At 46.9% G+C, this 27,733-nt stretch overlaps 1 protein-coding gene across 2 annotated transcripts; it reads right to left on the reverse strand.

Moving 5' to 3' along the window:
• Positions 1-493: 493 nt before the first annotated feature.
• Positions 494-7,672, reverse strand: LOC123132021 (calcium-dependent protein kinase 4). Of its 2 annotated transcripts, none has more exons than XR_006464451.1 (12): positions 7,320-7,672; positions 5,651-5,781; positions 5,099-5,140; positions 4,883-4,994; positions 4,701-4,812; positions 4,404-4,573; positions 3,272-3,398; positions 2,621-2,736; positions 2,434-2,541; positions 2,290-2,352; positions 2,019-2,192; positions 494-919 (listed from the first exon to the last, which is right to left on the reverse strand). XR_006464451.1 is itself a non-coding variant. In XM_044551771.1 (12 exons), exons 1-12 carry the CDS (start codon positions 7,572-7,574, stop codon positions 761-763), a joined length of 1,536 nt encoding a protein of 511 aa, XP_044407706.1. In that variant the 5' UTR covers positions 7,575-7,672; the 3' UTR covers positions 494-760. The 2 variants fall into 2 exon arrangements, 1 of the variants encoding a protein (XP_044407706.1); XM_044551771.1 differs by having other exon boundaries at positions 4,701-4,779.
• Positions 7,673-27,733: the final 20,061 nt, after the last annotated feature.

Genomic DNA, 27,733 nt, shown 5'->3' on the forward strand with positions numbered 1-27,733 from the left:
TATAGGGTCAAGGAAAAACATAAACATCTCATCCCTATCATCCTTTCTTCTGTAGTCTAGCTCCCTCTCACACCCAAAATGGGGTGTTGACACATGTATATACACCATGTAAATTGTATATCACCATTTTAATACAAACATAACAGTGGGAGGTTCTCCTACTGTTCACAGGTTCAAAAAAAAAAGGTCCCTACCCTCTAGCCTCATATACACGAATTGTGAGCGGCATCACGGATAAGCACGGAGGAATAGGGGGTAAACCACAGTTTTTCTAACACAAGATAGTCAGCTCGTTTTCAAGTATAGAGAATAAAAACTCGAGGACCGCCTCACCAGCATAATCAACTTCGCAAGCTCTTTTAATGAACTGATCCAGTCCCAGCATTCTCCACACCTCCTTTGCTTTCTGACATTGGAATAACATATCCTTTGTATCCTCTTGTCCCAAGGGATAATTGGGGGTTCTAAACCTGTTTGTTGCAACACGGAAAGAGGAAACAAGAAAAAAATGTACTTTTCCGTAAAAAAGGGGGGAAAGGTTGTACAAGAAATTAACTGTAATCTGCGCCTTCCACGCAACTCCGTAAATATTTACCTTGAAACTTGTCTACCCATACAATGACTGCACACAGAACCTGGATGCTAACAAATCAGAAACCCTCACATCGCACGGAACGCGGAAAACAGCACGAAAGAAGAAGAAATAAACAGACTACTGTGCTCATCACCATCTCCCCCTATAGACGCTCCTAGTCGATTCTCACAGAGCCTGGGGATTCGGAACTCCGGACGGGCTCGGCAGGTTGCTCATGCTCGCGGTTCGTAGGAGCTTGCGGAACTCGGACAGGCTTATCCGCCCATCTTTGTCGATGTCGGCCTCCTCCAGCAATGGCTCGATGGATCCCTTCAGGCCCGTGTGCTGCGCATCGGAGGAAAATCACAAGTGAGAACACTACCGGTTACATTACGGTATCTATGCTGCTGTTGTTGGTATACTGTTTGGTCTGTCTCAGTAAATATACTACTCTAGATCATATCATAATATCGCACATTGCCACGCCCTCCTTTTTGTATGATGGAATTTAAGTTGTATAAGAATGTAATATATACACTATGTTACTCCCATTATGTGAAATATAATTAAGTTGCAAGCACAATTTCTGAAAATTGGAATGAATATACATAGAATGCAGCGTGTCACCAGATTATTTAGCTTGCCATGTTATTATGTTACTATTTGAGTTAATTGTATGTTTTACCCCTAAGTTTGATGATTTTGACAGGTTCTACCTCATTTGAGCTGAATTCCTCCATTTTACTCCATTTATCATGTAGTATTTTACACAAATACTACATGATGTTCTCTTATCTCGAAAAAAATCATGTTTTCAAAGGAAAAAATATATTCATGATAAATGGCGGCCACGGCATCGCTACATCGACCAAAGGCTGCCGCGGGAAAGATATGCACTACACCAATTCCCAATGTGTCAACCCAATGATCCATTATAGCCTGATTAACCACGGCTCTCCGAGGTCAACACTTGGAGCAGCGGCCCAAGAGATGGCAGGCCTGCAACGACAACACTGCTGGCACAAAGAAAAGATCTGCACCGCTCCTTGACAGATCCAAGGACTGACGAAGGAAAAACGCTACGAAGGCTCGTAGGTCGCTCAGTTATACTGTTTCCTAATAATATTTAGGCTCTAAATAGTAATGGTCCAAATATGAATGCTCAAGCATGCAGCTTGGACAAACAAACGAGCCTTTCAAACCTGATGCATACTTTCTTTTTATGGTGGAAAAAACATAATTTCTATGCGCAAACTCGAGGAATTACTTCATTCACTGAATATGAAGAACCAGATAGTTGGAAGCAAAGCACAATATGGACCGTCTCATCCAGATTAAGTCGAGCCAACTCACCATTCATGAGCAAAAAAGCGCAAAAAAGGATTATGTGACATGATGTGTGAATCGAAGAACCAACATGGACACAATGGGAATCAGAACTTACCATTCTAAGTTCATCGGGGGTGATGTATCCATCACCATCCAGATCGAATTTGCTGAAAGCAGCTTGGCAGCGCAGGCCCCACCTTTCAGAGTCCAGCTCAGCCATCTGATGTATGTGGAGAGTTGCTGCAACAAACTCTTTGAAGTCGACAAGGCCATCCGTGTTGCTGTCGATCTATCATATAAAATAAGAATATAAGATCAGTTGAAGTTATGTCAACTGCTTGCTGTGAAATAAAAGGGAGACTGAAAAGAAGTTACTCAAAGCTTACCGCTTGAATGATCTCGAGAACACGAGGGCCCTTCAATCTCCAAGGAAGATCCTTCGCAAGGGCCTATGGAAACATACAAAGATCGTCAGCACCATCCAGTACCAGTGCAAAACGTTCTCATATAAAAACGACTCTAAATCTTACATGCCGCATTTCTTCAATGCTAATTGATCCACTTTTATCAACATCAATAGCATCGAATTGGTCCTTTAGATCCGCTAGCTCTTCCTCATTGACTGTACTTGCTAAGGCCTGAACAAGCAATGGAGCAATATTTGTAAGGAACAGAATGAGAATACCATAAAAATATTTTTGAGACCGCGATGCTTACCCGCAGCGCAAATTGCTTAAAACGGCTGTACTTGACAAATTGGCGCATGTTGTACAACACAGATATATCGACAGGGATCTCAGATGCATCTCCTCCTTCTCTCACCCATGGATGTGCTAATCATGTCAAGCACAATCACAATCAGAATTAGTAAACATTCTTGCTGCAATCATCTTCCTAACTTGATGCTTAAAAAGTTTAAGCTACATGTTAACACTATATGTCTTTCTACAATCAAATAAACTCCTATAAGATGATACAGCCTGGAAAAAATATGGTATTGCAGCAGATATCCAGTGTTTGGCCTCACTAAAAAACCAAATAAAACTGAATAACTCACATGTGTTTTTAAAATTTCATAAGGCTTCTTTTTTAGAGGACTTTATGTTACTCCCGGAATCAGAATGCAACATCTGGTTCTAGCATCATATTTTGAAAATGCCAGAAAAATTTCGTGATGAAAGACAGACTTGTCCTCAGGCTGTATGTATGCACAGCACTTAGCATGCAGATTGCAGACTTACTCATGTGCATTCTTTTTTGGCACTATGTATGTGTGTGTTTTCTCACGCAGAAAACAAGAATAGACAAAAAATACAACCCTAAGCATCATGTATACTAGCAAAGTATTGACATTATATTGGAACTTACAGAGAGCTTGAGCTGCTGTCAATCTCGCCCTTGGGTTCTTCACCAGTAATTTTTTAACAAAATCTTTAGCACTTGAACTGATGCTTGGCCAAGGCCTCTTACGAAAATCAGGCTTGTTTCTTAGAACCTGATTAAAAGAAATTAATAGAACACATAAGATCGTGTATGCTATCAAGATTCTGTCTTTGCTGATGTACATGCACAGAAACATTACACACAACAATAAAAAATGACGGTAGATTTAAGTGGGCGGCCATATTATCCAACACCTTTTACTGGTTGAGGAAAATGTTTAACTTATGGTTATTTTCTAAATTAACTACAAATGTTCTGTCATGGCATGTGGGGTCAGACTTTTCTAGCAAGCCAGTAGGAAAGGCAGCAGATTGTTCTCTTTTTGTAAAATACCGAGAATACATAGACATGTTTTAAAAATAGTTATAACATGATTTGGCAGGAAAATTTATTCCAGGAGATAGTACTATAAATTTCTATGCTTAGGTGCCTGTCTGAAACTAACGCAATATACCATCATTTAACATGGATAATCCTAGGATCAAATTTCCCAGTAGCTATACCAGCAGCTATGCACAGTTTGCCTGGGAGGATTGGCACCATAGACTGTGCCTTTATATTGTGTCTGTAAAGAAATATAAGAGCGTTTAGATCACTAGCCATCTAAACGCTCTTATATTTCTTTACAGAGGGAGTATTAAATAAAATTGGACACTTTTTTATACATTGATTTCTGAGATGGCTAACGGTTATACATCAACACGTCCAAATAATGGTAGGCAATTTAAGGCTGTATTAAAAGGACAGACCCAGTGCTAGAAGCTCCCACGCCAGGTGGGGTCTGGGGAAGGATTATACAATTTAAGACTGCATTGTGTCAAATAAATTGGCAGGCATCAGCTACTACAGAAATTGCATAAAGAGTAGAGACTGCACATGTTTAAGTTTAACCCTTAGTAAGGTAACATTGCTACATTACATAGTGAAAAGGTTGCAAAAAACACAGCTTCTTCATTTTGTCTGTTCACTGTGAAAACACTGATAAAGCTCACCGCAGTCACCAAGCACACTTTACATGGAAGCATAAGCATAATCAATACAACAGCAATCCATTTACCTCCTTGAATATACCATCCTCTGTTTTATCCCAAAAAGGGCGCCTCCCACAGAGCAAAATGTAAGTTATAACTCCTATGCTCCAAACATCGGACTCAGGTCCAGATCGACGTTTTAATACTTCTGGTGCAACATAATAGGCACTGCCAACTATATCACGGAACTTCTTCCCTGTAATCATGCATTTAAACGATGTATGAGCCAGAGCAATTACCGAGTTCTATGCCCCGTTAAGACTTGATGCAACAAGATACACATAACAATGATGCACATATACAGAAGACACTGAAGCAGGTACCTGGTTTTATGAAATCTGACAAACCAAAATCTGTTGCCTTCAGAGGCGAATCCTCCTTGGTTGATTTGAAAAGGAAGTTCTGGGAAGGAAAATAGGCACATTCTTACATGACCTGAGAAGTAGTGAAGTATCACCAAAACTGTATACTAAATGCCAAGACATCAAAACCGATCAATTTTTACCTCAGGCTTCATATCTCGGTGGACTAACCCACGCAGATGACACTCAGCAGCCACTTTGAGCATCTGCCGCACCACCACAGCAGCATCTTTCTCACTATAGCGGCTGTTTTTTCTGCCAAAGGGGAAATACCAATGAGAAGTGGCTCTAGCAACCGAATGATACTAGAAGAGAAAACGATATATGGAACAAGAAAAGCAGAATATATCTGATCTTACTTTGCCAAAATCCGGTCCAATAGTTCACCACCTTCACAAAGTCTGCAAGAAAGGGCAAAGAAGCAAGACTTAGTACTTGGTAATAGAGCATAGGAATGATTATGTTTTTAAAAGAAAGAACTCTGGATATCTTTTAAGTGTGATAGTCCAATAGATCATGCTATATGCTAACCAAATATCTGTCGTACAATGCAAGGAAACTGCAAAGAGTTCAAAACATACATGACTAAGTGCTAAAAAGTCATGAACTCAAAATTTAAACATTTAATTACACTATAACACGTTCTGACATTCATATATTATTATAATGTAAAAGATAGATAGACAATACAACTGGTCTATCCACAGTTAGGAATAGAAACTTAATCTATCTCAGGACAGGACAGAATTACTAGGATATAGGACGATATTTCAGCAAGTGCATGTTTGTGACTCTAGGAACAAGAAATCGTAATTTGTTTCAACAAAAAAATAACACCATTAAATCTGCAGACCATCATATGATTAAATGTTAATGAGAGCAAATTCTGCTAAATGTACAAGACTACTTACTCCATCACAATATACACATATGAATCGTCCTCGAATGCATTGTCGAAGTGAACAATGTTCTCATGGCCTTTAAGGGCTTTAAGAATCTTAACTTCTCTCTTTACATCTTCCACAGCAACAGGTCGGGTCATCTGTCATGAAGTCCATAAATATACTTGTGTTAATCACATACTCCAAAGATGATGCATAGCAGACAGATGTAAATGTGTAATTGTACACTGCACGTATCCAAGACTTCAATTAGCTGCATGGATGAACATTAGCTGAACAGGACTCGACGCCAAATCTATCTATAATAGAGGATAATGATTTATAGAACCATGGGCAATTAGCATTCATGCAGTGAAGTATTATGTTTTCATTGGTTATTATTATAGATCGCAACATAGCAGTGCAGGTGCTACATTTTGTTTCCTTTGGAATAAGAGGTATAATTCCACAGAAGGTTAATAATCAATAGTCAGTACGACTTTCACAAGGATATCCTGCTGTCAACTTTCAATTGTTATGCATTCTGCCACAGAACGAATGGCCCATATTTCTAGCATACCTATGACACGAATTTACTATGAAAGTCATTTAAGATTCCGTGGTGATTGAAATTTCTAGACGTATTTCAGTGCTAGATACATCCGTTTGAGCGACAAGTAATATGGATCGGAGGGAGTAGAAAATAATAAAGCAATACTGTCGTTTGAACCAAGGTACTAAGTCTTTGAATACATCAACACCATGTTGATTAGTACATGCATTCCCAGGTCAAATTTAGTGGAATGAAGAAAATGTCATCCGCCAATAACACGGAAGAAGCCAAAGAGACATTGTCCACTCCAGGAAATGGTTGGTGAGCTTACCAGGAGCAACAGGATAAGCTATCCTAAATGAACACCTACACCAAATTATCCGTAAAGACTGCAAAAAATAATATCAAAACTAAAATCAAGGTTGAAAACGAAGACATATACACTACGCGAAAACTGGAGCTCCATGTGAAATGTATTTCACAAAAATGGCGCTTCACAAGTTCTTAACAGAAACAAGAGGCGCCGACAAGGTAGCGTACAAACTACTACTATCAACCATAACATTCTCCCTCTGAGGTTGAAAAGACGAAGCATCTACGCAAACAGTCAGGAGTTAGGAGGAAGCGTCTTCACCATTTCAGGGAGAAGTAGAAGTACAGGTACTTGTACCATTTTCAGGAGCAAAATTGGCGTGGTGAACAACTACTCAAGTGCCAAACCAGGAAGGAACCCGCGAAGATGGGCTTCACTCATGTACTGGACCCCCAAAAAGGAAAGTGGACAGCTGCACCTATTGATGAATCGACAAGAGGAAGAGTGTAGGGCCTCGCCGACACGGAGGGTAGACCATCCTCCTCCACATACCATCAGCGGCAGCGGCAGCGGCAGCATTCAGCAATCTTATACGGAGAATGGCGAGCAATTTCATTTACCCCGTGTAATAATCGTATCTTCTAAAGTCTAAATCCGCGCAACGCCGCTGAATCGACGAGCCGGGTGATATCAAGCTAGCCGAACGAATCGCCCGACGACCGGCGGCGGCGACTGATTCCGTCGCAATCTCCCGACCGAACGAAGACCGCGGGGAACCGAACCGAACCGAACCGAGCTGCAGATGCGGTGGGGGGAAATCCTGAGAAACGGACCTTGGCCTTGTCGATGCGCTTGACGGCGACGCGGTCCCCGGAGAGGCGGTCGACTGCGGCGAAGGTGTAGCCGAACTGGCCGTGGCCGAGCAGGCGGCCGACCTCGTACCTGCCCTCGAAGTCCCGCTCGTAGCCGAACTCCACCGCGGGCGCCTCCGCCGCGCCCTTCTCCTCCGCCTTGCCGCCCCTCGGCCGCTGCCGCCGCCGCCGCTCCGCGTCCGCCTCCTGCTTGGAGGAGGACAGGCAGGCGCCCATGATGGCCGGTCCTCGTCGTCGGAAGGGTCGTCGCCGGGAGAGTCGTCGTCGTCGTCGTCGGGGGCGCGGGGGTTTGGGGGTGCGAGCTCAGCATAGGGAGGGCGCGGGCGAGGTATATAGGGGCGGGGAGGCGGAGGCGGAGGAGGGGGGTTTGGGTCGGGTCAGGTGGGGTGGGGTGGGGGGGGGGGGGGGGGAGGAGGAAGGTGGAGAGGAAGGTGAGGGCGGAGCGGAGGAAGGAGGAGGGAGACAGCGAGAGGGGAAGAAGAGGAGGCCTTCCCGTGTGTCGCTGGTCAGTCAGTCAAACCGTCAAACTGCCTTGCCTCCCATTGTCAACACACCTCCTCCCCCTCTTTCAGACCATTTCTTCCCTTCTATTCTTGTCTCTTTCCTTCCTTGTTTCTCCTATCGTAATGTAATTTTTCTGTTTAGCTTAAGTTACAACGACGTCGAGGGGGGTTTAGTTTGTCTGATTTCTGTGTTTCTGTTGTGTGTCCTGGACTAACAATTTCCTCCCGCATCCGTCTACAAACATGGATGCGGGAGGCAGTCATTCAACGTTGCCCGCATACATTCGATAAACTAACCGGACGAAATCCGTTTAAATAAGGCCGAATTTCATATAAACATGCCAGATTTCATTTAAATTAGGATAATTTTTATATAAATATTTCGGCTAGTGAACTAAAAACCTTAAAACATAAACCCTTAACTACTCTACACTTGACGGTGACCTTATGGGCCATGTCGGGCTAGCTGGCGGCTCCTCCTCCATCATCGTCGCCCGATCTGGTGGCGGAGTCGTTGGAGTCGGGCACCGGAAGGTGACGGCGGAGTCGTTGGAGTTGGGCACCGGAAGGTGGCGGCGTTGCAGCAGGGCTTCCCGGCAGCCGCGTCACGCTCGCGGATGATCCTCTCAGCTTCCTCCTGTACCGGGCGCAGTGCGGCCGCGGCTACCGACAACGTGGGAGAGGCGAGAGGGCGCCGGGCCTGGGAGGAGCCAGTGTTGGCTGTGGCGATCTCACTGAGGGACCACTCCTACTTGGCCATCTCTCATCAAAGCGGCAGAAACACCGCTTGATCATCTCCGCCATCGTCACTGAGCGGTCTAGGGCCCGGGCGTACACCTTCTCCGGGTCCGGCGCAAATGTATGGCGCCGAGGCGTTGGAGTCCGTGAACTCCGCGCCGGCATGCCACGTTGCGCCTATCCCGCCAGCGCCCCTGTCGACGTACTCCTGCGCCGTTAGGGCGCTCCAGGATGACTAAGAGCTGCCGCTGCCAGAGCTGCCGCCGAGGTAGTGGCGAAGGCGACCACGCGCCTTTGTGGTCGCATTGGGCACGAGTGGTAGAGAGTGGCGCTCCTCCTTGACGTGTCGGGGCGATGATGAGTGGCGCTCCTCCTTTGCGCGTCGGGGTGGCGACGAGAGGTGCTCTTCCTTCACACGTCGGGGTTGCGGCGACAGGGGCTCCTCCTTCACGCGGTGCCCAATTTGGACACCCCGGTTGGGCGGTGGAGAGCGCGAAGGGGATGTCGGCTCCGACTTCACGGGGAGGAGCATCCCCGGTGGCGGAGGCGGGCCGTTCAGGTGGAGGATGGAGCGACTGAGCATCAACTCAATCCGCTGCTCGTACTCCTCATCTGTGGCCGTGTACACCTGGTCCGCCACCACTCCCGCGGATTGCTGCTGCAGCGACGACTGGTCCTCCTCGTCGCTGGAGGAGATGACGATCTCCGCCTTCATGGAGGAGCCTCCTGTCGATGAGGGCGACGACCCCGGAGTTCGAGGGTGGCGTCATCACGATCCGTCGAAACCCACCCCGAAACTGCTGCCTGCCGACGCCGAGGCCCAGGACTTGCCCATCACCGGAGTTGTGGACGAAAAGGGGCGGGAAGGGGAGGAGGAGGAGGATGAGGAAGAGCGAAGAGATCCTTTTGCTATGCTACAACATTCTTGGCATCCTTCACCCAAAGTGTCAACTCATATGTTATGCTTATGAGTTATGATGAGATCCTTTCTCTATTTTGGACGGTTTGATGTCCTACCAATTTTGATGCTTCGTGACTCGTCTGATTCCCCTCGATGATCCACTTTTCTGGTTTTACTTGTTCAGCCACCATGTCATATCCCTAATCGCTAGCCTCATTCACTTCTCCATTGTGTGTCCTTCAGTCCCCTCCAGAGGTCGTTCAAGTCCGAGGCGGACATGGTGGCTCGCCGCCCTCAGCAGCGATGAGGATGAGCACGAGGTGGAAGCAAACATGCCTGGTGTAACGTCCCAGCATATATGGTTAAGATCTAGACTGATCTCATAGATCAACACTACTATTATCCTCAAATTGCTCTAAGCCAAGAGGGAATTCCTTATTATTATGTCTAATTTTGAGGTTCCTTGCAGACGAGTTTCTGAAGAAAAAAAGAAATTCTTTATTGATATGAGTAGCATATCTATCATATTAATCCGGATATTATACATGGCCTTTCGATAGTAGAGGGAGTGTACAAAATAATCTTGTACCAGAGTTTTCTCAAAAGAAAAACAAGGAAAAGTAAATAGTAGACACTAGTGTTGGGCATGCTTCCAACACGGTTGGTAACATCATCATTGGTAGGTGTGATATTGGTTTCTTTATTCCAGAATCGGTATGTGCAAATTTTATTAGGGACAAGGCGTTCAATAGTCCTTAAACATCTACTCTCTTTGTTCCATAATGAAAGACGTTTTTTGACATTACACTCTTTCTCCAAATATCTAAACATGCATCGAGCTATCTTACACATGCGGCAGCTAACGATTTGTATACATACTGTAAAAGGAAAAAAAAATGCATACTGTTAAAAGATGTGCTCCCAAACTAGCTTTGCATGATCGGCCAGTGTTAATTTCCTGGTGGTTCCATACCAGCAGCCACTTAATTATAATAATACTACGAATTAAGTTTGATTTGATTGCCTGACAGCGCTATGTTGGTCGTCTCTCCGCAGCAGTCTAGATAGGGAGGGATTAAGCAGATCAAATGTGTGTTATGCCGGGAAAAAACTTTTGTAATATTTACACTCAGCGTGTGTTGACTTCCCATGCGTCGTAGCCGGGTAGATTCCTCCTTGGACGCGGTCTTGGTCAAATCAACTTTCGTTCATGGACCGAACCTTTCGAAATCATCTGTATTTAAGAGGGAAAAAAGTGTCAAAAGATGCAACACGACAATCATCATACAGGTTACAGCAGTCTGCAAACTCCTTCCCCACCTGCCCCATGTCGCTCGACCTTAACCTACCCCCCTTCCCACCTCTCCACCCTCGACTCCGGCATGCCGCAAGAGAAAGCCAGCGGAAAAGCCCGCGGCTCTTCCGAGGATGGCGGCGGTGAGGCGCTCATTCGTTGCGTGTGTTTCAGCTGTTGGGTCGAGTTGGTGGTTTCCCCTCCACCCTGGTGCCCTGGCCGACGAGCGGGCAAGTCTATGTCTCATCTTTTTTCGAGACGAAAGCCGAGCTCGCCTACTCGGACCTGATAGTGGGCCGTCCCAATATGCATGTGGTTTCATCACGCTGACATCAGGCACGTGTTTTTTTACTTTTGTTTATATCTTGAAAATACCAAATACATATATTATGAAAAAACAATTTAGTTAATTTTTTGAGAAGTGTTCATCACACATTTAATAAATCTTCATGAAGTTCAAAAATAATGTTCGCTCAACTTTTAGAAAATGTTCATACCATTAAATTACATATGTGACATTTAAAAAAAAGATTCACGTGTTTTCAAACATGTACATGTCATTATAAAAATGTTATACAATGTAAAAAATGTTTTGGACCATTTGAAAAATATATGTTGCATTTTATAAAAATTAGGTGTTTAAAAAAATATTTGTAACATTTTTAAAAAATGTTCATAAAAATGTTAGCACAGTTTAAAAACATATGTTATGTCATAAAAAATGTTCAATGTTTATTTTCAAAATGTTTGACATGTATTTAAAAAATGTTAAACATATATTGAAAAATGTTTTAGATGTATATGAAAAATGTAGAGTATGTATGAGAAAAAGGTAGCCATCAAACATATATTTGAGAAAATGTTAAACGTGTATAAAATGTTGTTCCTAGTGTATACAAAAATGCAGAAATGTGTATGAAATAAAGTCGGCATGCATTAAAAAAATATTTTTTAAGGAAAAAGTTTCCTCACTAAATTGAATTCCTGTCCAATTCAATACGAACATCCAAACAAAGCGTTAGGTAAAAAGAAGACTACTGCTGAGGTAACCATGGTGGAAAACCGGGCCGAAACATTTGAGCAACATGCATTGCGTGTGCTGTCCAAACGAAAGAGTTCGATCGGCCATGGCCGTCCAGTGTAATTGCGCCTTTGTTTGTGTCTTGATAAGCAAAATAAGTTTGAAATGTACTTGAATGCCAAGTAAGGCTACTAAGTATTTGCCAAGTTTCCAACACTTTTTGGCACATGGACCATCAATTTTTGTGTGTGTGTGTTTTGCGATCACATCTATTATAAAATTTCATTGAAAGTACAAAAACAACTCAAACATGATAAAAATTGCAATGAGATTCTAAGACCACCGAACAATCATTGCTGCCGCCAGAACGAATGTCGACCTGCAACTGTCGCCGCTCCCCTACCAGAGTCGGATTGACTTTGTTGATGATAGCCGGAAAGTCTTTAAGCACGTGCCCCTAAGGACCAACGCACTAAAGTCGCAATCGTCACTGTTGAACTCTTTCATAGATCTGAAGCAACTGACGCCAAATCTTGCCACAAGACGAGAAACCCTGACCTCAAAGCCCAAGAAGACGACAAAAATCTATGCCAGTGCTCCGTCAACTACGTCCATGACGACGAACTCAAGAGGGATCAAAGTCCGGAAGACAAACTCGAAGAAGAAACACCGCCATTGACCCGAGCACCGCACTTGGGTTGGGGGAGGACACGAGAGGAAGCCGTAATAGTTGGGCACACTTACTGTTAATCTTGTTTATTTGTCTGTTTAGTAATAATCAGGTGTACTTAGTCCTTGAATATCAATTATTTTTTATTGTGTGTGAGAGAGAATAAACTTTGATATGGCTGACCGCAAAAGAAAAAGAGTTGGTATTTACCAAACCTTTGAAAACCACGTGTTGTAACTTGTAAGGGCATCTCCAGCCGTTGCACCCCCCAGGACGAATAAAAATTGCCCCCTGGGGGCGAGCCGACGATACAATCGGCGCTGGGGGCGGTTTTGCGCACAGTCGTCGCCCCCAGCTCGCCCCCAGGCGCCGAAATTGGCCCACTTTGCAGCCCAATTTCGGCGAATAAAGGGCCCATATGGGCAAGAATAGGCCCATATTCGGCGTGGTTTCGCCGTGTCTCGGCGTTCAATTATCAACACAATTATTTCTTATCACATATTTCATCACAAAAAAATCAAATACTTCAACAAAATAGTACAACAATAAATAGTTCAATACAAATTATATAGTTCAACAAATAAAAACTCGTATTTCATCACACGGCGTCCCCCTTGAGCCTCCATAGGTGCTCAATCAGATCTTTCTGCAGTTGATGATGCACCTGTGGGTCTCGGATCTCCTGACGCATACTGAGATAGGCAGTCCAAGTTGCCGGTAGCTGGTGATCAACTTTGGCTAGAGGACCCTGCCTGTAGTATGGTTCAGTGTCAAACACTGGGTCTTCTTGCTCGCTCTCGACGATCATATTGTGCAAGATGACACAGCAAGTCATAATCTCCCACATTTGATCTTTGGACCAGGTCTGAGCGGGGTACCGAACAACAGCAAATCAAGATTGGAGCACACCAAATGCCCGCTCGACATCCTTCCTGCAAGCCTCCTGAAGCTTCGCAAACCAGGCGTTCTTGCCTCCTGCCACAGGGTTTGAGATCGTCTTCACAAATGTCGACCATCTCGGATAGATGCCGTCAGCTAGATAGTACCCCTTGTTGTATTTGTGCCCATTGATCTCGAAGTTCACCGGAGAAGAATGGTCCTCAACGAGCTTGGCAAAAACAGGAGAGCACTGCAGCACGTTGATGTCATTGTGAGTTCCTGGCATACCAAAGAAGGAGTGCCAAATCCAGAAGTCCTGTGTGGCTACCGCCTCAAGCACCACACTGCAACCACCTTTGGCGCCTTTGTACATCCCTTGCCAACCAAATGGGCAATTCTTCCATTTCCAATGCATGCAGTCGATGCTTCCAAGCATCCCAGGAAATCCTCTTGCTGCATTCTGGGCTAGGATCCGAGCAGTGTCTTCCGCATTGGGTGTTCTCAAGTATTGTGGCCCACCTTGCTTTCACACATTTTTCCCTGCTCCCCGGCCACTGCTGTCCTGTCCGCTCCGGAAAGGTAGCGCACATTGTATTTTATAGCCTAATTAGCCTCGTGGCCAAGTAGCAGATGTCTTTCTTGTTTTATAAGTGCCCGATCCTTGTTTTCTACCGCTTTTTTGGGGGTCCGATATATAGTTTTAATTTGGTCTTCTAGATACATGCGTCTAGTGCTCTCATGTCTATTGTCTCGATCCACTTAGAAAAGTTTTGGATTTTTTTGAATGCCTTTTGGTTGTGCTCGCTCGGTAGCAACGCGAGCTGCGGGAGCACTAGATACGCTCTATGTTACGCTCTGTCTTTCTCTCGAGGACGAAAGTCCTAAAGAGACGGCTTATAGATACTAAAAAACAACTATGTTTAAAGACCTGAATCTCTCATGTTTCTTTACTATTTTTTTTCATTTGTAGATACTGCACTCTTGTTTTGTTACCGCTCAAGGTTTAAACTTCAACGAATTTTGATGACATCCCCGAAATTAAGACGGGTGCCGAAATTAGTGATCTAAAGAGTCCTGTAGTAGTTTACAGAGGGAGTATTCAGTTAAAATCCATTGACATTAACTGAATTTCGATACATCGAAATCTAAAATGTTTTGTTGAAATTTCTGATATTTCGGTGAAGTTCGAAAAAGGCCTTACCGAAAATTTGAACACCAATGTCGCTTAATATTCTCGAGTTTGGAACTTAGAGAAGGCTTCTGATGTGATAACGCTATAATAGTCTAAATTTGGATTTTCCAATGCAGTTTGAGCTCCTTTTACGTAGTGCTACCATAAGCAACTTTTTCCTTTTCAAAAGCTACTGTACCGAGCATGCATGATGTCTCATCTTTATGATTTATCAATCACTACACACATGTTAGATTAGCAGGGAGAAACTTCTCCATTTTCCATAGAAAAATGTCGCCACTTGTGACGCCTTTTATGTTCCTAAGTTGGATTTTACTTGTGCTTGATAGTGCCGCTGATGTTGATCGATGGTCACTGGGTTTGCTATACTGCCATTCAGAAGCAGATGAGGTTATAAATAGTATGTGGCCAAAATTTTTAGAAATTCAATAATAATATTTTCTGCAGTTATTTTGATTGGTTAGAAGAAAATAGCATCATTGATTTTTTATTAACATTAAGCTGTAATCTTATATTTACTTAATGATTTGAAAAGTAACTATGTAAGTACCACGTGGGAGATTTTGCCTTTGTCTAAATCATTATCCATTTTTGAACGAAACGAGTAGCATGAAAGCCATTAGTTTTTCTTTGAGACAATGAAAGCCATTAGTTAGATCTAGCTAGCAGCCCCCCCCCCCCCCTCCCGAATGCGGGCTTATGGAGCCCGATCTCCTTAGAGCTCGGTATTTTTTTCTTTCAAAAAACATATTTAAAAGTTTAGGAAAAATAATTTCCCATGGAAACTTCTATGTGTTCAGCACAAACAGGTGAAAATTTGTTAGAAAAAAAATGATTATAGTCTTTAGAAAACAAAAATTCGTCCGAACAAAAAAAATCGCAGTCTACCTGGAAATAGATATTCCCTTTTTTGTACACAATTAGTGAAAGTATAATGTTTCAAAATTTTGCACATGCGTAGTATGCATGTGTATGTGTGTTTACACAAAAATTCAAAAAAAGTCGGGCTGTAGAAAATGGTATTTCGAGAATGAGCTCCAAGAAGCTCGGCCTCCATTGTCATTTTTCGCCCCCTCCCCCCTATAGGTAGGTCCACTACTTTGACAATATTAACATATACCTAGATGAAAGCAAGTTCGTGTCATTGGTTCTTCGATCTCTCCATATCATCTCGAGTCTATTTTAAAATAACTTACATTATTAGAAAATTTAAGCTTAGTCTACATTTCACATTATTGTGGCATTGTACAAATACAAAAGGCATCGAGGTCAACTGTTAAAATCTTATAATGGCAAATACATAAGTTATCTGCCAGCTAATTTTAGTTATGACAGGTAATATAGTTGTTGGTGCGTAGGAAAGAGGAGAGGAGATAGAGAATAAAATCGACTCTTAGCTAAGAGTCACAATCAAACAATTAGCTCTACCTTATTGCCTTTGTATGGCGACTCTTCACACAAGGTCTGCTTGAAACACGGGAAATCACACCCTATCATACAAACTACTTTATGCTTGACTCTAAATTGTGTGCAGAGATCGATGGGTTGACTCTTAACTAAGAGTATTTTTTCTTGCATAGAACTAAGAGTAGATTCTACTCCCTTTCCTCCTGGTCAACAATTATCTTTGGCAGGATGAAGAGTCATATGGCGTCAGAAGTCTGTAGATTTCCCGTTGGGGATAACTCATCATTAGATCCATCAACTATTTTCTTCACTATTTTCATCGTTAATTTTTGTTTGCAGGGGATTTTTCATGGTTATAATTACTAGGTAACCTAAAAAGTCTTATATTTGTTTACAGAGGGAATCATTATTTTCAAAATTTATTTTATAATTTTCTCTCACGTCTCAACTTGTAACCAGCCATATACTCTCTCCATTCCTAAATATAAGTCCTTTTAGAGATTTCAACTACGTCTATATACATCCGTATATAGTCTATATTGAAATCTCTAAAAATATTTATATTTAGGAACGGAGGGAATATTTTTTACCTCATTTTCCACGTGTATGCATGTGTGAATGCTGGACTTCTCTAAGTGAGTGATCAACTAGTCATGTCAAAGAAAAGTGATCAGAACTAGTACTACCAATGATTTGTCGTCATGTATTTGTCAATAAAATACTCTTTTTATTGTGTTTTAGGTGCTTTGTATTTTAGAGCAAAAGGGCGTAAAGCCCGATTCCATTGAGAACAACGAAACCAGAGGGGCATCATTCTGTTACAAGCACGCAGAGCTCAGCACACACGCTGCCTCAGCAATAGAACCGGGTCTTCTTCTTTTTTAATGTAGAAAATTCCTTTCTATACAGATGAAAGACGCATAATCACGACGAAAATGCGTGTCGAGGGTCTGGCATTTCGTCGGCCGAAAAGGGAGAACACGCATGTATTGATATAGACACAAATCCTAATGAAAAACCTCTGTGAAACGAAAGTCAAAGCATAGCACAAAACAAAACAGAAAAGAGTCTGGATCGCGGCACTCAGGACCCAGCCTTCGGTGCACACGACGAGCTCAGCATGCATGCCTACGTACGTGGAGCCGTATCCGCTCGCTGGTTTGACCGGAGACTTTGATCGATTGGGGGCCGGGGGTCGATGCCGCGTGCGTGCGTATGTATGTACTACGGCGAAGCTTCTCACCGGCTCGATCCACCGGCCGGGAGGGAGGGGTTGCTGCTGCGTGATGACTATAATACTATACGCCAGCGGCGGACCGACGGCGACGGCGACGTCGACGTCGACGCGAGTCCAACTCCGCGTGGAGAAACCCGCCCGTCTCTGTCGTCGCGTCGATCTTCTTCCACGGTCGCCTCCGTCCGGGGCAGGAGATCTCCGTGCACCTGTGCGTGGCGCCCGTGACCCCGTGACCCTGTTAGACTATGTATAGCTTCTGTACTTATGTACGTATATGGTACATATTGTAACACGACCATTATATATAATGAGATAAGCCACTTCTAGAGGGTTGTGCTGGTTCCCCAAAACTTATTGTCTTACATGGTATCACGTTAGGTTACGATCGCTTCCGCTTTTAAACCCTAATACCCGCACCGCCGCCGTAGCCGCCGCCGCCTTCACCGCCGCCGCCGCGCCACCGATCGCGCCGCCGCCATGTCGAGCGCCGCCACCACCGGTTCCACTGCTGCGGGCTTCCTCCCGGTCTCTCTTGCGGCTCTGCTCAACCTCCCGCTCGATGCCGTCTCTGTTCCGGCTCCGATCGGGACAAGGAGCATCGGCTCCGTCTTCTCCACGCCGCCGTCGCCCTCGCTTGGGCGTGACCTCGTGGTCCACACCGCGGCGCCGCCGTCCGCTGCGGACTCCGCAGGCGTCGTCCCGCCGCTCCTGCCGCAAGCGGATCACACTGCCCCGCTGGCGGGGTTGGCGGCGTCCGCCCCGGCCGCGGGCCTTGCGGCGTCCGCACCGGCCGTGAGCTTTGCGGCGCCCGCCCTGGCTGCGGTCCCGCCTCCTCCCGCATCGGCTTCGGTGCCTCCGGCTGCCTCCATGGTGTTTGCACCCCAGGCAGCCTCCTCGATGGGATTGTCTTCGCCGCCACCGTTTCACTTCGGTCATCTCATCACCATCAAGCTCTCCGCCGACAACTACATCTTCTGGCGTGCGCAGGTTCTCCCGCTCTTGGGGAGTCACTACCTGCTAGGCTACGTCGATGGATCGCTTCCCTGCTCACCCGCGCTGGTAGACAACGTGCACGGTCCGGTTTACAATCCGGCCCATCGCGTCTGGACGGGGCAGGACCAGGCGAACCTCTCCTCCATCCAGGGATCGCTCTCGCCGGCAGTTGCCGGCCTTGTTGTCTTCGCGAAGACGTCTCATGAGGCCTGGACCATCCTTGAGCGCACCTTTGCAGCGCAGTCCCAGGCTCGTGTCTCTGCACTCCGTCGTCAGCTTGGAGAGTGTCAGAAGCTTGACTCCACTGCCACTGAGTTCTACAACAAGGTCAAGGGCCTCGCCGACACATTGGCCTCCATTGGACAGCCCCTCACCGACTCCGAGTTCAACTCGTTTATTGTCAATGGTCTTGATGAGGAGTATGATGCCTTAGTCGAGATCATCAACGAGCGGGGCAACTCGACACCCATGCTGGCACACGAGGTTTTCTCTCGGCTCCTTCTCACTGAGCAACGGGTCGAGACTCGCCGCACCAGGGGCACTGGCTCCCTCTCGGCCAACGCCGCCACCAAGGGTGGCCGCTCTTCTTCATCACCCCGGTCTCCCTTGGGGCTGCCACCGTCGCCCGCCTCGGCCCCCCCACCTACTGCGACCTTACCGGGGGCTGGCGGTCCACGTGTGTGTCAGCTTTGTGGCCGCGATGGGCACTGGGCCTCCAAGTGTCATAAGCGCTTCCAGCGAAGCTTCCTTGGTCTTGGCAATGACGGCAAAGATACACGCAACAATGCCCGTCAGGTCGCCATGGCTGATCGTCCCGCGCCGCAGAAGCAACAGGGACACACTCAGTCCTACTCCATCGATCCACACTGGTACATGGACTCTGGGGCGACAGAGCATCTAACCAGCGAGATGGGGAAGCTTCACACTCGTGAACCCTATCATGGCTCCGACAAGATCCACACCGCCAATGGAGCAGGTATGCACATCTCTCATATTGGTCAAGCATCTCTTCTCACTAGACATGCCAATAGGAGTCTTCAGCTTCGCAATGTTCTTCGAGTTCCATCTGTGACCCGTAATCTTCTTTCAGTTCCTAAACTCACACGTGATAATAATGTGCTTTGTGAATTTCATCCTTTTGATCTTTTTATTAAGGATCGGGGCACGAGGGACATTCTTCTTAGTGGGCGGTTGTGCCAGGGCCTCTACCGTCTGGAGCATCCTGGTGTCGCTCGTGTTTTCAGTGGAGTTCGGGTCTCTCCGTCACAGTGGCATGCTCGTATTGGTCACCCGGCCACACCTATTGTCCGTCATATTTTGCGTCGTCATGAGCTTCCTAGTTTGTCTAGTCATAAAGATGTAGCAGTGTGTGATGCTTGTCAGCAGGGGAAGAGTCATCAACTTCCTTTTTGGAGTCCAGTCGTGAGGTGAAACATCCTTTAGAACTTGTGTTTTCAGATGTATGGGGTCCTGCTCAGACTTCTGTCAGTGGTCATAATTACTATATCAGTTTCGTTGATGCTTATAGTCGCTTTACCTGGCTTTACCTTATTAAACGCAAATCTGATGTGTTTGATATTTTTGTTCAGTTTCAAAAACATGTTGAATGTCTTCTCAAGCACAAAATTGTTCATGTCCAGTCAGACTGGGGGGGCGAGTATCGCAACCTCAACTCTTTCTTTCAGTCGCTTGGGATAGCTCATCGTTTAGCATGTCCACATACACATCAGCAGAATGGTTCAGTCGAACGTAAGCATCGTCATATTGTTGAAGCTGGTCTTACTCTTTTGGCCCATGCATCTGTTCCGTTTCGGTTTTGGAGTGATGCTTTCACCACTGCATGCTTTCTCATCAACCGTACTCCTACTCGTGTTTTAAACATGAAGACTCCCATTGAGGTTCTCCTTAATGAACAACCTGATTATACCTTTCTCAAGGTATTTGGGTGTGCTTGCTGGCCGCATCTTCGTCCATATAACAAGCGCAAGCTTGAGTTTCGTTCTAAGAAGTGTGTTTTTCTTGGCTATAGCTCTCTTCATAAAGGTTACAAATGTCTTCATGTTCCCACTAATCGTGTCTATATATCTCGGGACGTCGTGTTTGATGAGCATATTTTTCCCTTTGCCAACCTTCCTGTGTCCACTGTCGAACCACCATCCCTGCATTCATCCTCTGTTGCTTCTGACCAATTTGATGATGTTGCATACTCTCCTTTGCTGTTACCTAACCATGGTGCAGGAACCGGACGTGGAGCTCGTTTGGAGCTGTTGGAGGATTCACCATCATCATCGTCGTCTTCTGGTGGGCACGTCGATCGCCCTATGTTGCATGGCATCGATTCGCGTGCCCATGCATGGTCACCCGACGAGCCCGTCGCGCCGAGCATCTCCACTGCTCGGTTCGTTTCGCCAGCGGCCGCCGAGTCGCCCGCGGCTCGGCCCGTCACGCCGTCTTCGCCTGCGGCTCGGCCCGTCACGCCGTCTTCGCCCGCGGCTCGGGTCCTCACGTCGCCTTCATCAGCGGATCGGCCCGCGACACCGGCCGCGCCACGGCCCACTATGCCGAGCTCGCCATCGGCCCGGTCTGTGATGCCGGAGTCGCCAGCTGCTTCATCTGCTCTGCCGGTTTCGCCGGTGGGTCAGCCTTCTTCGCCAACCGAGTCCGAGGCTACCGTGACTGGCTCCTCGTCACCGGCTGACTCGTCAACGTCGCCGTCCTCCAGCCCGTTGCAGGCTGCTCCGTCGACCTCGGTGGTTCCTGTGTCCCGACCACATACACGCAGTCGCAGTGGCATTTTCAAACCTAAGGAACGTAAGGATGGTACGGTTGCTTGGTTGGCTGCTTGTTTGGCTGCTGCTGTTGCGGATCCATCTTCTGAGCCTCGCTCATATCAGCCTGCCCTGCGCATTCCACATTGGCGAGAGGCTATGGAGCAGGAGTTTCATGCTCTTCTTCGTAACAAGACATGGACTCTCGTTCCTCCACCACCACGGGTAAATGTTATTGACTCAAAATGGGTATTCAAAGTGAAGAAGCATTCGGATGGATCTATTGAGCGTTACAAAGCGCGATTGTTGCTCGCGGTTTTCGGCAGCGTCATGGTCTTGACTATGAGGACACCTTCAGTCCTGTCGTCAAGCCTACCACTATTCGGCTTCTTCTCTCCATTGCTGTTTCTCGTGGTTGGTCACTTCGTCAACTTGATGTGCAGAATGCTTTTCTACATGGATTTTTGGAGGAAGAGGTTTATATGAAACAGCCGCCTGGTTTCTCTGATCCTGATCGTCCTGACTATATTTGTCGTCTTTCCAAAGCACTATATGGTTTGAAGCAAGCTCCTCGTGCCTGGCATGCCCGCCTTGCCTCTGCCCTTCGTGCTCATGGGTTTGTGCCGTCTACTGCTGACACTTCGTTATTTCTTCTACAGAAGCCAGAAGTCACTATGTATCTTTTGGTATATGTCGATGATATTATCCTTGTCAGCTCTTCTCAGTATGCTGCTGATGCTCTTGTCTGCTCTCTTGGTGCTGATTTTGCGGTCAAAGATCTTGGGAAGCTTCACTACTTTCTTGGAGTTGAGGTCACTTCTCGTGCTACTGGTCTTGTCCTTACGCAGAAGAAGTACTCCTTGGAGTTGTTACAGAGAGCTGGCATGCTGAAGTGCAAACCGACCACCACACCCATGTCGTCTACCGACAAGATAACAGCTGTTGATGGTGAGCTTTTGTCTCCTGCGGATGCCACAGAGTACAGGAGCATTGTTGGTGGACTTCAGTACTTGACGATCACGAGACCAGATATCTCTTATGCTGTTAACAGGGTTTGTCAGTATCTTCAGGCTCGCAGAGATACTCATTGGGCTGCTGTTAAACGCATTTTTCGTTATGTTCAGTTCACCCTGACATTTGGTATGCATATTCGGCCGACTTCCTCTCCGGTCCTTTCGGCCTTCTCTGATGCAGATTGGGCTGGTAGCCCAGATGACAGGCGATCCACGGGGGGTTATGCAGTATTCTTTGGCTCTAATTTGATCGCCTGGAGTGCTCGGAAACAGGCTACTGTGTCATGTAGCAGTACTGAAGCTGAGTACAAGGCTGTGGCTAATGCTACTGCAGAGATTATTTGGGTGCAGTCTTTGCTTCAGGAGTTGGGTTTGTCTCAACCACAGCCTCCTATTCTTTGGTGTGATAACATCGGTGCTACATACCTTTCTGCAAATCCAGTATTTCATGCCCGAATGAAACACATTGAAGTTGACTATCACTTTGTACGGGAACGTGTATCACAGAAGCAACTCCAGATCAAGTTTATCTCATCTAAGGATCAACTTGCAGACATCTTCACTAAGCCTTTACCGCTGCCATAGTTTGAGGCTTGTAGGCGCAATCTTACCCTTCTCAGTTCTTTAGAAAGTGGCTAAGATTGAGGGAGGGTGTTAGACTATGTATAGCTTCTGTACCTATGTACGTATATGGTACATATTATAACACAACCATTATATATAATGAGATAAGCCACCCCTAGAGGGTTGTGCTGGTTCCCCAAAACTTATTGTCTTACAGACCCTTTCTTCCGTCCCGTCCAGCTCCTCGCCGCGAATTTCCTCTCGACCGAGGCATAAATGTGTTCCGTTCCGTTCCGTTTGCATCCAGGATCCCAGGTAAACCTTGGTGCTTCTCTCTTCGGTCGGCACCCGCGTCTCCGTTTTGCTGGTTCTTGCTCTGTCAATAGTTTGTTCTACGCGGCTGCGTGGCTAATTTTTAACCCGTTTTATGACAGGTGGAGCTCACCCATAAGCGCTGACCGTTAACACGGTTAGCGTTGTTTACTTTTTAAAATGACGGATGAGACCCATATATCAGCCTCATTAAAATCCATGTGAAAAAAAATCCCCAATGAATACCCCACGCTCCCCTGCCTCCTCTCCTTCTTCCTCCAGGGTCCAGACAGAGTGTCGCCTCCTCTTCCTTGCACGCGCTGTGTCATCAACACCACGGTCGACCGTCACCTACTACCTTCCCCATGAGCCCCCTCCGATTCTTGAGCCTCCCGGTGAGGACACCCCCATCTTGCCACCAAAGTGGTCGCCCACATGTCCGTCTCCTCGCCGCCACTGGTGCCCTCAGTGGCCGCCTTGCTCAGCCGCTCATGTCGCACAATCGAGCTCATGGTCCGCCTCCCGCTAGACCATGGTCGATGTCGCGAGTGTAGGGCACCGTTGTGCCGCACGGTCGGGCGAGGGCGTGCAACGGCCGTGATTATCAAGTAATGTATGACAGCAGGGACGACATCGCAACTGCTCTAGTGCAGCGGTGAGGCGCGGATGAGCTCGCCGGCGGCCAAGCAGGGACCTGATTGCTTTTTTTTGCAGGGACCCGGTTCCTTTTTCCAAAAGTTACAAGGACCTAGTTGATTTTTTTAAAAAGTTATAAGGAATCGATTGTTTTTTCTAAAAAGTTACAGGTACCTGATTGCTTATATTTTTTTTTGAAGGGACCAACATGTGGGCTACACATGTCATTATGGTCAACCAACGGTATTTACTTTTATGCCAAGTTAAACCTGACTGGTGGGCTAGTGTTGTCATAACATAGTTAAAAATTAACACTTTAGCAATTAGTGTTTTTTGAACAACGAAACCAAATAGTGGTGGTTTTTTGAGAAACTAAAAAAAGTGGTAGTTTTCTATAAGCCTAGCCCTAAATGTGGTAGTTTTTTTCCCACTATTTACTCTCCTAACTATGTCCAATTAAAATATTCTAAATGATATATTCCCTCCTATTTTTATTTACTCCGCATATTAGCTTTGACCTAAGTCAAACTTTATAAAGTTCAACCAAATTTATCAAAAAATAATTTGAACTTTCACAATAAAAAATATGGTATGAAAATACATTGAATGATGATTCTAATGATAATGATTTGGTATTATGGATGCTAATTTTTTTGGTATAAACTTGGTCAAAGTTTGAAAAGTTTGACATGAGACAAAACTAATATATATGTAAAGTAAATAAAAACAGAGGGAGTACAATTTGAAGCATAATTTTTTTGCACATAATTGTTTACGGTTGCATTCTTGTGGGGCTAGACTTCCGAGTAATCTCTACCGTTTTTGTAGTTCGTACTCAACCTCTAAGGCTCCTCCCAATGCTCCACCTTGTACAGGTGCTAAGCATGCCATGTAGGCGAAAAATCTGATGTGGCAAAACAATTAATAGGAGAGAGATTGATTTGGTAACTCCAGGAAGAACCAATGCCAAACACGTGAACCTAGGCAAAACATTTAAATGGAGCAAGCTCACCAATGCATGAACGAGTTTAGTAGCTAAATCATTAAATGAAGGGAGCTTAGCAACAACAAGTTAAGCACCTATGCATTGTGGACTATAGTTGCTAAAGTATTTAATGCGCTTAGCACCTTATTTAAGCACCTTTCCATTGGAAGAGGTCTAAGATGTGATGTAGAAAGAAAAATGCAGCACAAAGATGCAGTGCAATAAGGAGTACCATAAAAACTAGTGCATGAGAATGTTAGGACAGGAAAAAAAAGATCCCGAGTAGTACGTGCATGCACTTCAAAATAGAAACACACTAAAAGCAGAGATAAACACGCCTCGTCAGCAAAAGTTTTATTTGAAACTCTTAAATCTCTTGTTTGTGTTTTTTGTTCGTGATGGCTTGATGTCCCTTGCACCATTGATCGAAACCAGGTGCCAAGAAAAGTTAGATCCAATTGTCACGGTGCTAAGGATTCATACTCACAGGATTACAATTGGAAACGGCAAGTTCCACAACACAGGTAAGTGGGTTGGTTAAGCCAGCACGTAGTGCTATCCCCGCTACACCTAAAGTTCGTTAAACAATTTGCAAACTTATTTTGTTCACGAGTAATCTTAAAAGGAGTAGACACCCTATCTTCCATCAATAGTTTGATCTCAGAAATCAAATGGCCATGCGCTGCGCTGACTTGCCCGAAGATCCGTCGATAATTGCCAATAAACCATTGGAGCAGTCAGACTGGATTAAAACCAGCAGGGAAATCCGATGCCTCGCCAAGTCAAGGCCTTCCTTGATTGCATGTAACTTAGAGCATCTCCAGCCATTGGTTTCACAGGAGGTGCTAAAAATCGCTCCCTGGGGCATATCGGCGCAAAACACGCGCTGGGGGTGTGATGCCACCCAATCACGGCGCCCACGGGATTATTTTGAACGGCACAAACACGGCGAGTTCATACATATTTCGGTGACTTCAAACCAAATTCAACCAAACACAGCACACACACGTCCGCTCATACATATTTAAAGTATTTTATAAAAAGAAAAAAACACACTACTAGGCCCGTCCGCCGTCTCGCTCGCCTCGCCGCTCCTCGCCGGCCGCCGCCCTTGCAGTTCTACATGCCGAGGAGGCTGTAGAACCGCGTGTAGTCGCCGCCGTCCCTGCTGCAACCCTCCCAGGTTGGCACGCCGGGTTGGACGGTCCGGCGGCGTCCTCGTCGTCGTCGCTGTCGAGGATCACGACGCCGCGCTCGTCCTCGCGCCCACGCTTGCGGGCGGCGATCTCCTCCAGGGCCCGGGTCTGCCAGGCCATCTCAGTCTGGAGGTAGTCGTCGCGCGCCCACCGCAGGGCGTCCGCGTCGGAGAAGCCGCGCCGGGCTATCTCCCCGTACTCCGGGGGGAGGCTGGGCTCTAGTTTGGGCGTGACGAGGACGAGGCGCCCGGAAGCGGGGGTGGAGTCGGCGATGCGGATACCGGAGCTGCGGGTGCGCCGGCTTGACGGGCGTGTCCTGGGGCTCCGGCTTGACGGGCGTGTCCTGGGGCTCCGGCTTGACGGGGCGGAGGCAGGGAGAGCCGGTCGACCGACCAGACGAGGAGGAGGACGCCCTGGGTTCCATGCGCCTCGGCGTCCACGAGCTCCCACGGCGGCGAGAGAAGGACGGGGGGGGGGGGGAGGGGGGTACTCCAGCCTCAGCGTGTTGCCGCCCTCGATGTACTGAAGGACGGCCTCCAGCGTGCGGCCTGGCACGCCCCACCATCAGCGCCACCCCTCGGAGTTGAGCCTGCCGGAGGGCACGACGCCGTTGGTGGCCTCGAGCTGCTTGGCGTGATGGCGGCGGAAGTATGGCTCCCAGAGCGGGCTGTCAGGGACGTAGCGCGGCCCCTCCCTCGCCGCCCGCGGCAGAGAGGCGCGGATACACGCGATCTCCGCACGATGCGCCGCCCCGGTGGGCGGTGGTGGCACCGGGACCCGCCGGCGCTGATTCTCCACGCCCCGGGCACCCGCATGTCCGGCGGGACCGGGTACTCGGCCTCGAAGAGGAGCCGAGCTTCGTCCTCGTGAAGGTGGCGGTGGCCGAAGCCGTTCGCTGCCGCGCCATCGCCTGGGAATCGTTCAGCCATTTCTTTGAACTGGGACGGCGAGGGGAGAGGGAGGAAGGGGAGAGAGGGTGCGTCTGTGGTGGAGACTCTATGCGTGCCACCGGCGCGCTGGGGTCGGCTTATATAGGCGGAGGCAGCGCGAGCACGCGTGGCCGCCTCGTCTACGCGTGGCATGCGCGGGGACGCGCGTCGTCACGCCTTTACTGCGCCGCTCATGAGGCATCAATGGCGGAGGCTGACCGGCGCGGCAGCTTTGGCATTGATTCGCCGCGGGAAACGAGGCAATGAGGACGACGAAGCGGCGAGAAGCGAGACGAGTCGCCGGCAAGGAGGGCCCGCGGCTCTTTCGCGCAAAAAACGATTCGCCCGGCGCCCCCGAGCGCCCCTAGCGCGTCGGGTTCGGGTTGGGTCTGCCGGCGTCAATTTCATCCCGAGCCGATGAAAATTGGGCCCTTGGAGGCGCGACTGGGCCGATTTTTTTGACGCCAGCGACCGAAAAATCACTTGGGGGACTTTGTTGGAACGCGGCTGAAGATGCTTTAGACTCCAGAGCATCGTTACAGTAAAAGAGACGTATGCATGGCGCAAAGATCACATAGCCCTTCTCGTCTCTCAAAATCATGCCAGTGCCCGCCGAACGGTCCGCTTGACAAAAGGAGCCGTCTTCTGACAGTGCCGTCCAGCCAGGCGGTGGGAATGGCCATAGCTGTGGCGTTGCCTTCGTTCTGGGTTTTGGTGGCTGCTGCTTCACAAACAATGGTGACTTCCTTTTAATCACCTCCTCGACAGAGATCTGCTGAACTTGGAGTAACGAGTTGAGATAGCTACTCAAGAACAAGCAGGACATCCTCGTTGAAGGGATTGATTTGCCATGAAATTTCCGTAGGTGCCATATTCGTTATAAAACAAGAAAGATTATATCTCGTGTCCTTTCTGACAAGTCGGCAAGAAAGTGTAGAAGCCATTCATTACCCGTCCATTGAAAATCAACCATGTTCGCCATGTTCGGTAGGGGCCATACTTGTTGCATCGAATCCCATAAAACAACAACATTTGGACACACACAAGAACAACGTGAAAAGGTTGATTCATCTTCCCATCCACAAATAGCGCACACTACACGCGAAGAAATATGGCGCCGATTCTTCTCCTGATTAG

Source organism: Triticum aestivum, chromosome 6A (genome assembly GCF_018294505.1).
Source record: "Triticum aestivum cultivar Chinese Spring chromosome 6A, IWGSC CS RefSeq v2.1, whole genome shotgun sequence".
Lineage (NCBI taxonomy): Eukaryota > Viridiplantae > Streptophyta > Magnoliopsida > Poales > Poaceae > Triticum > Triticum aestivum.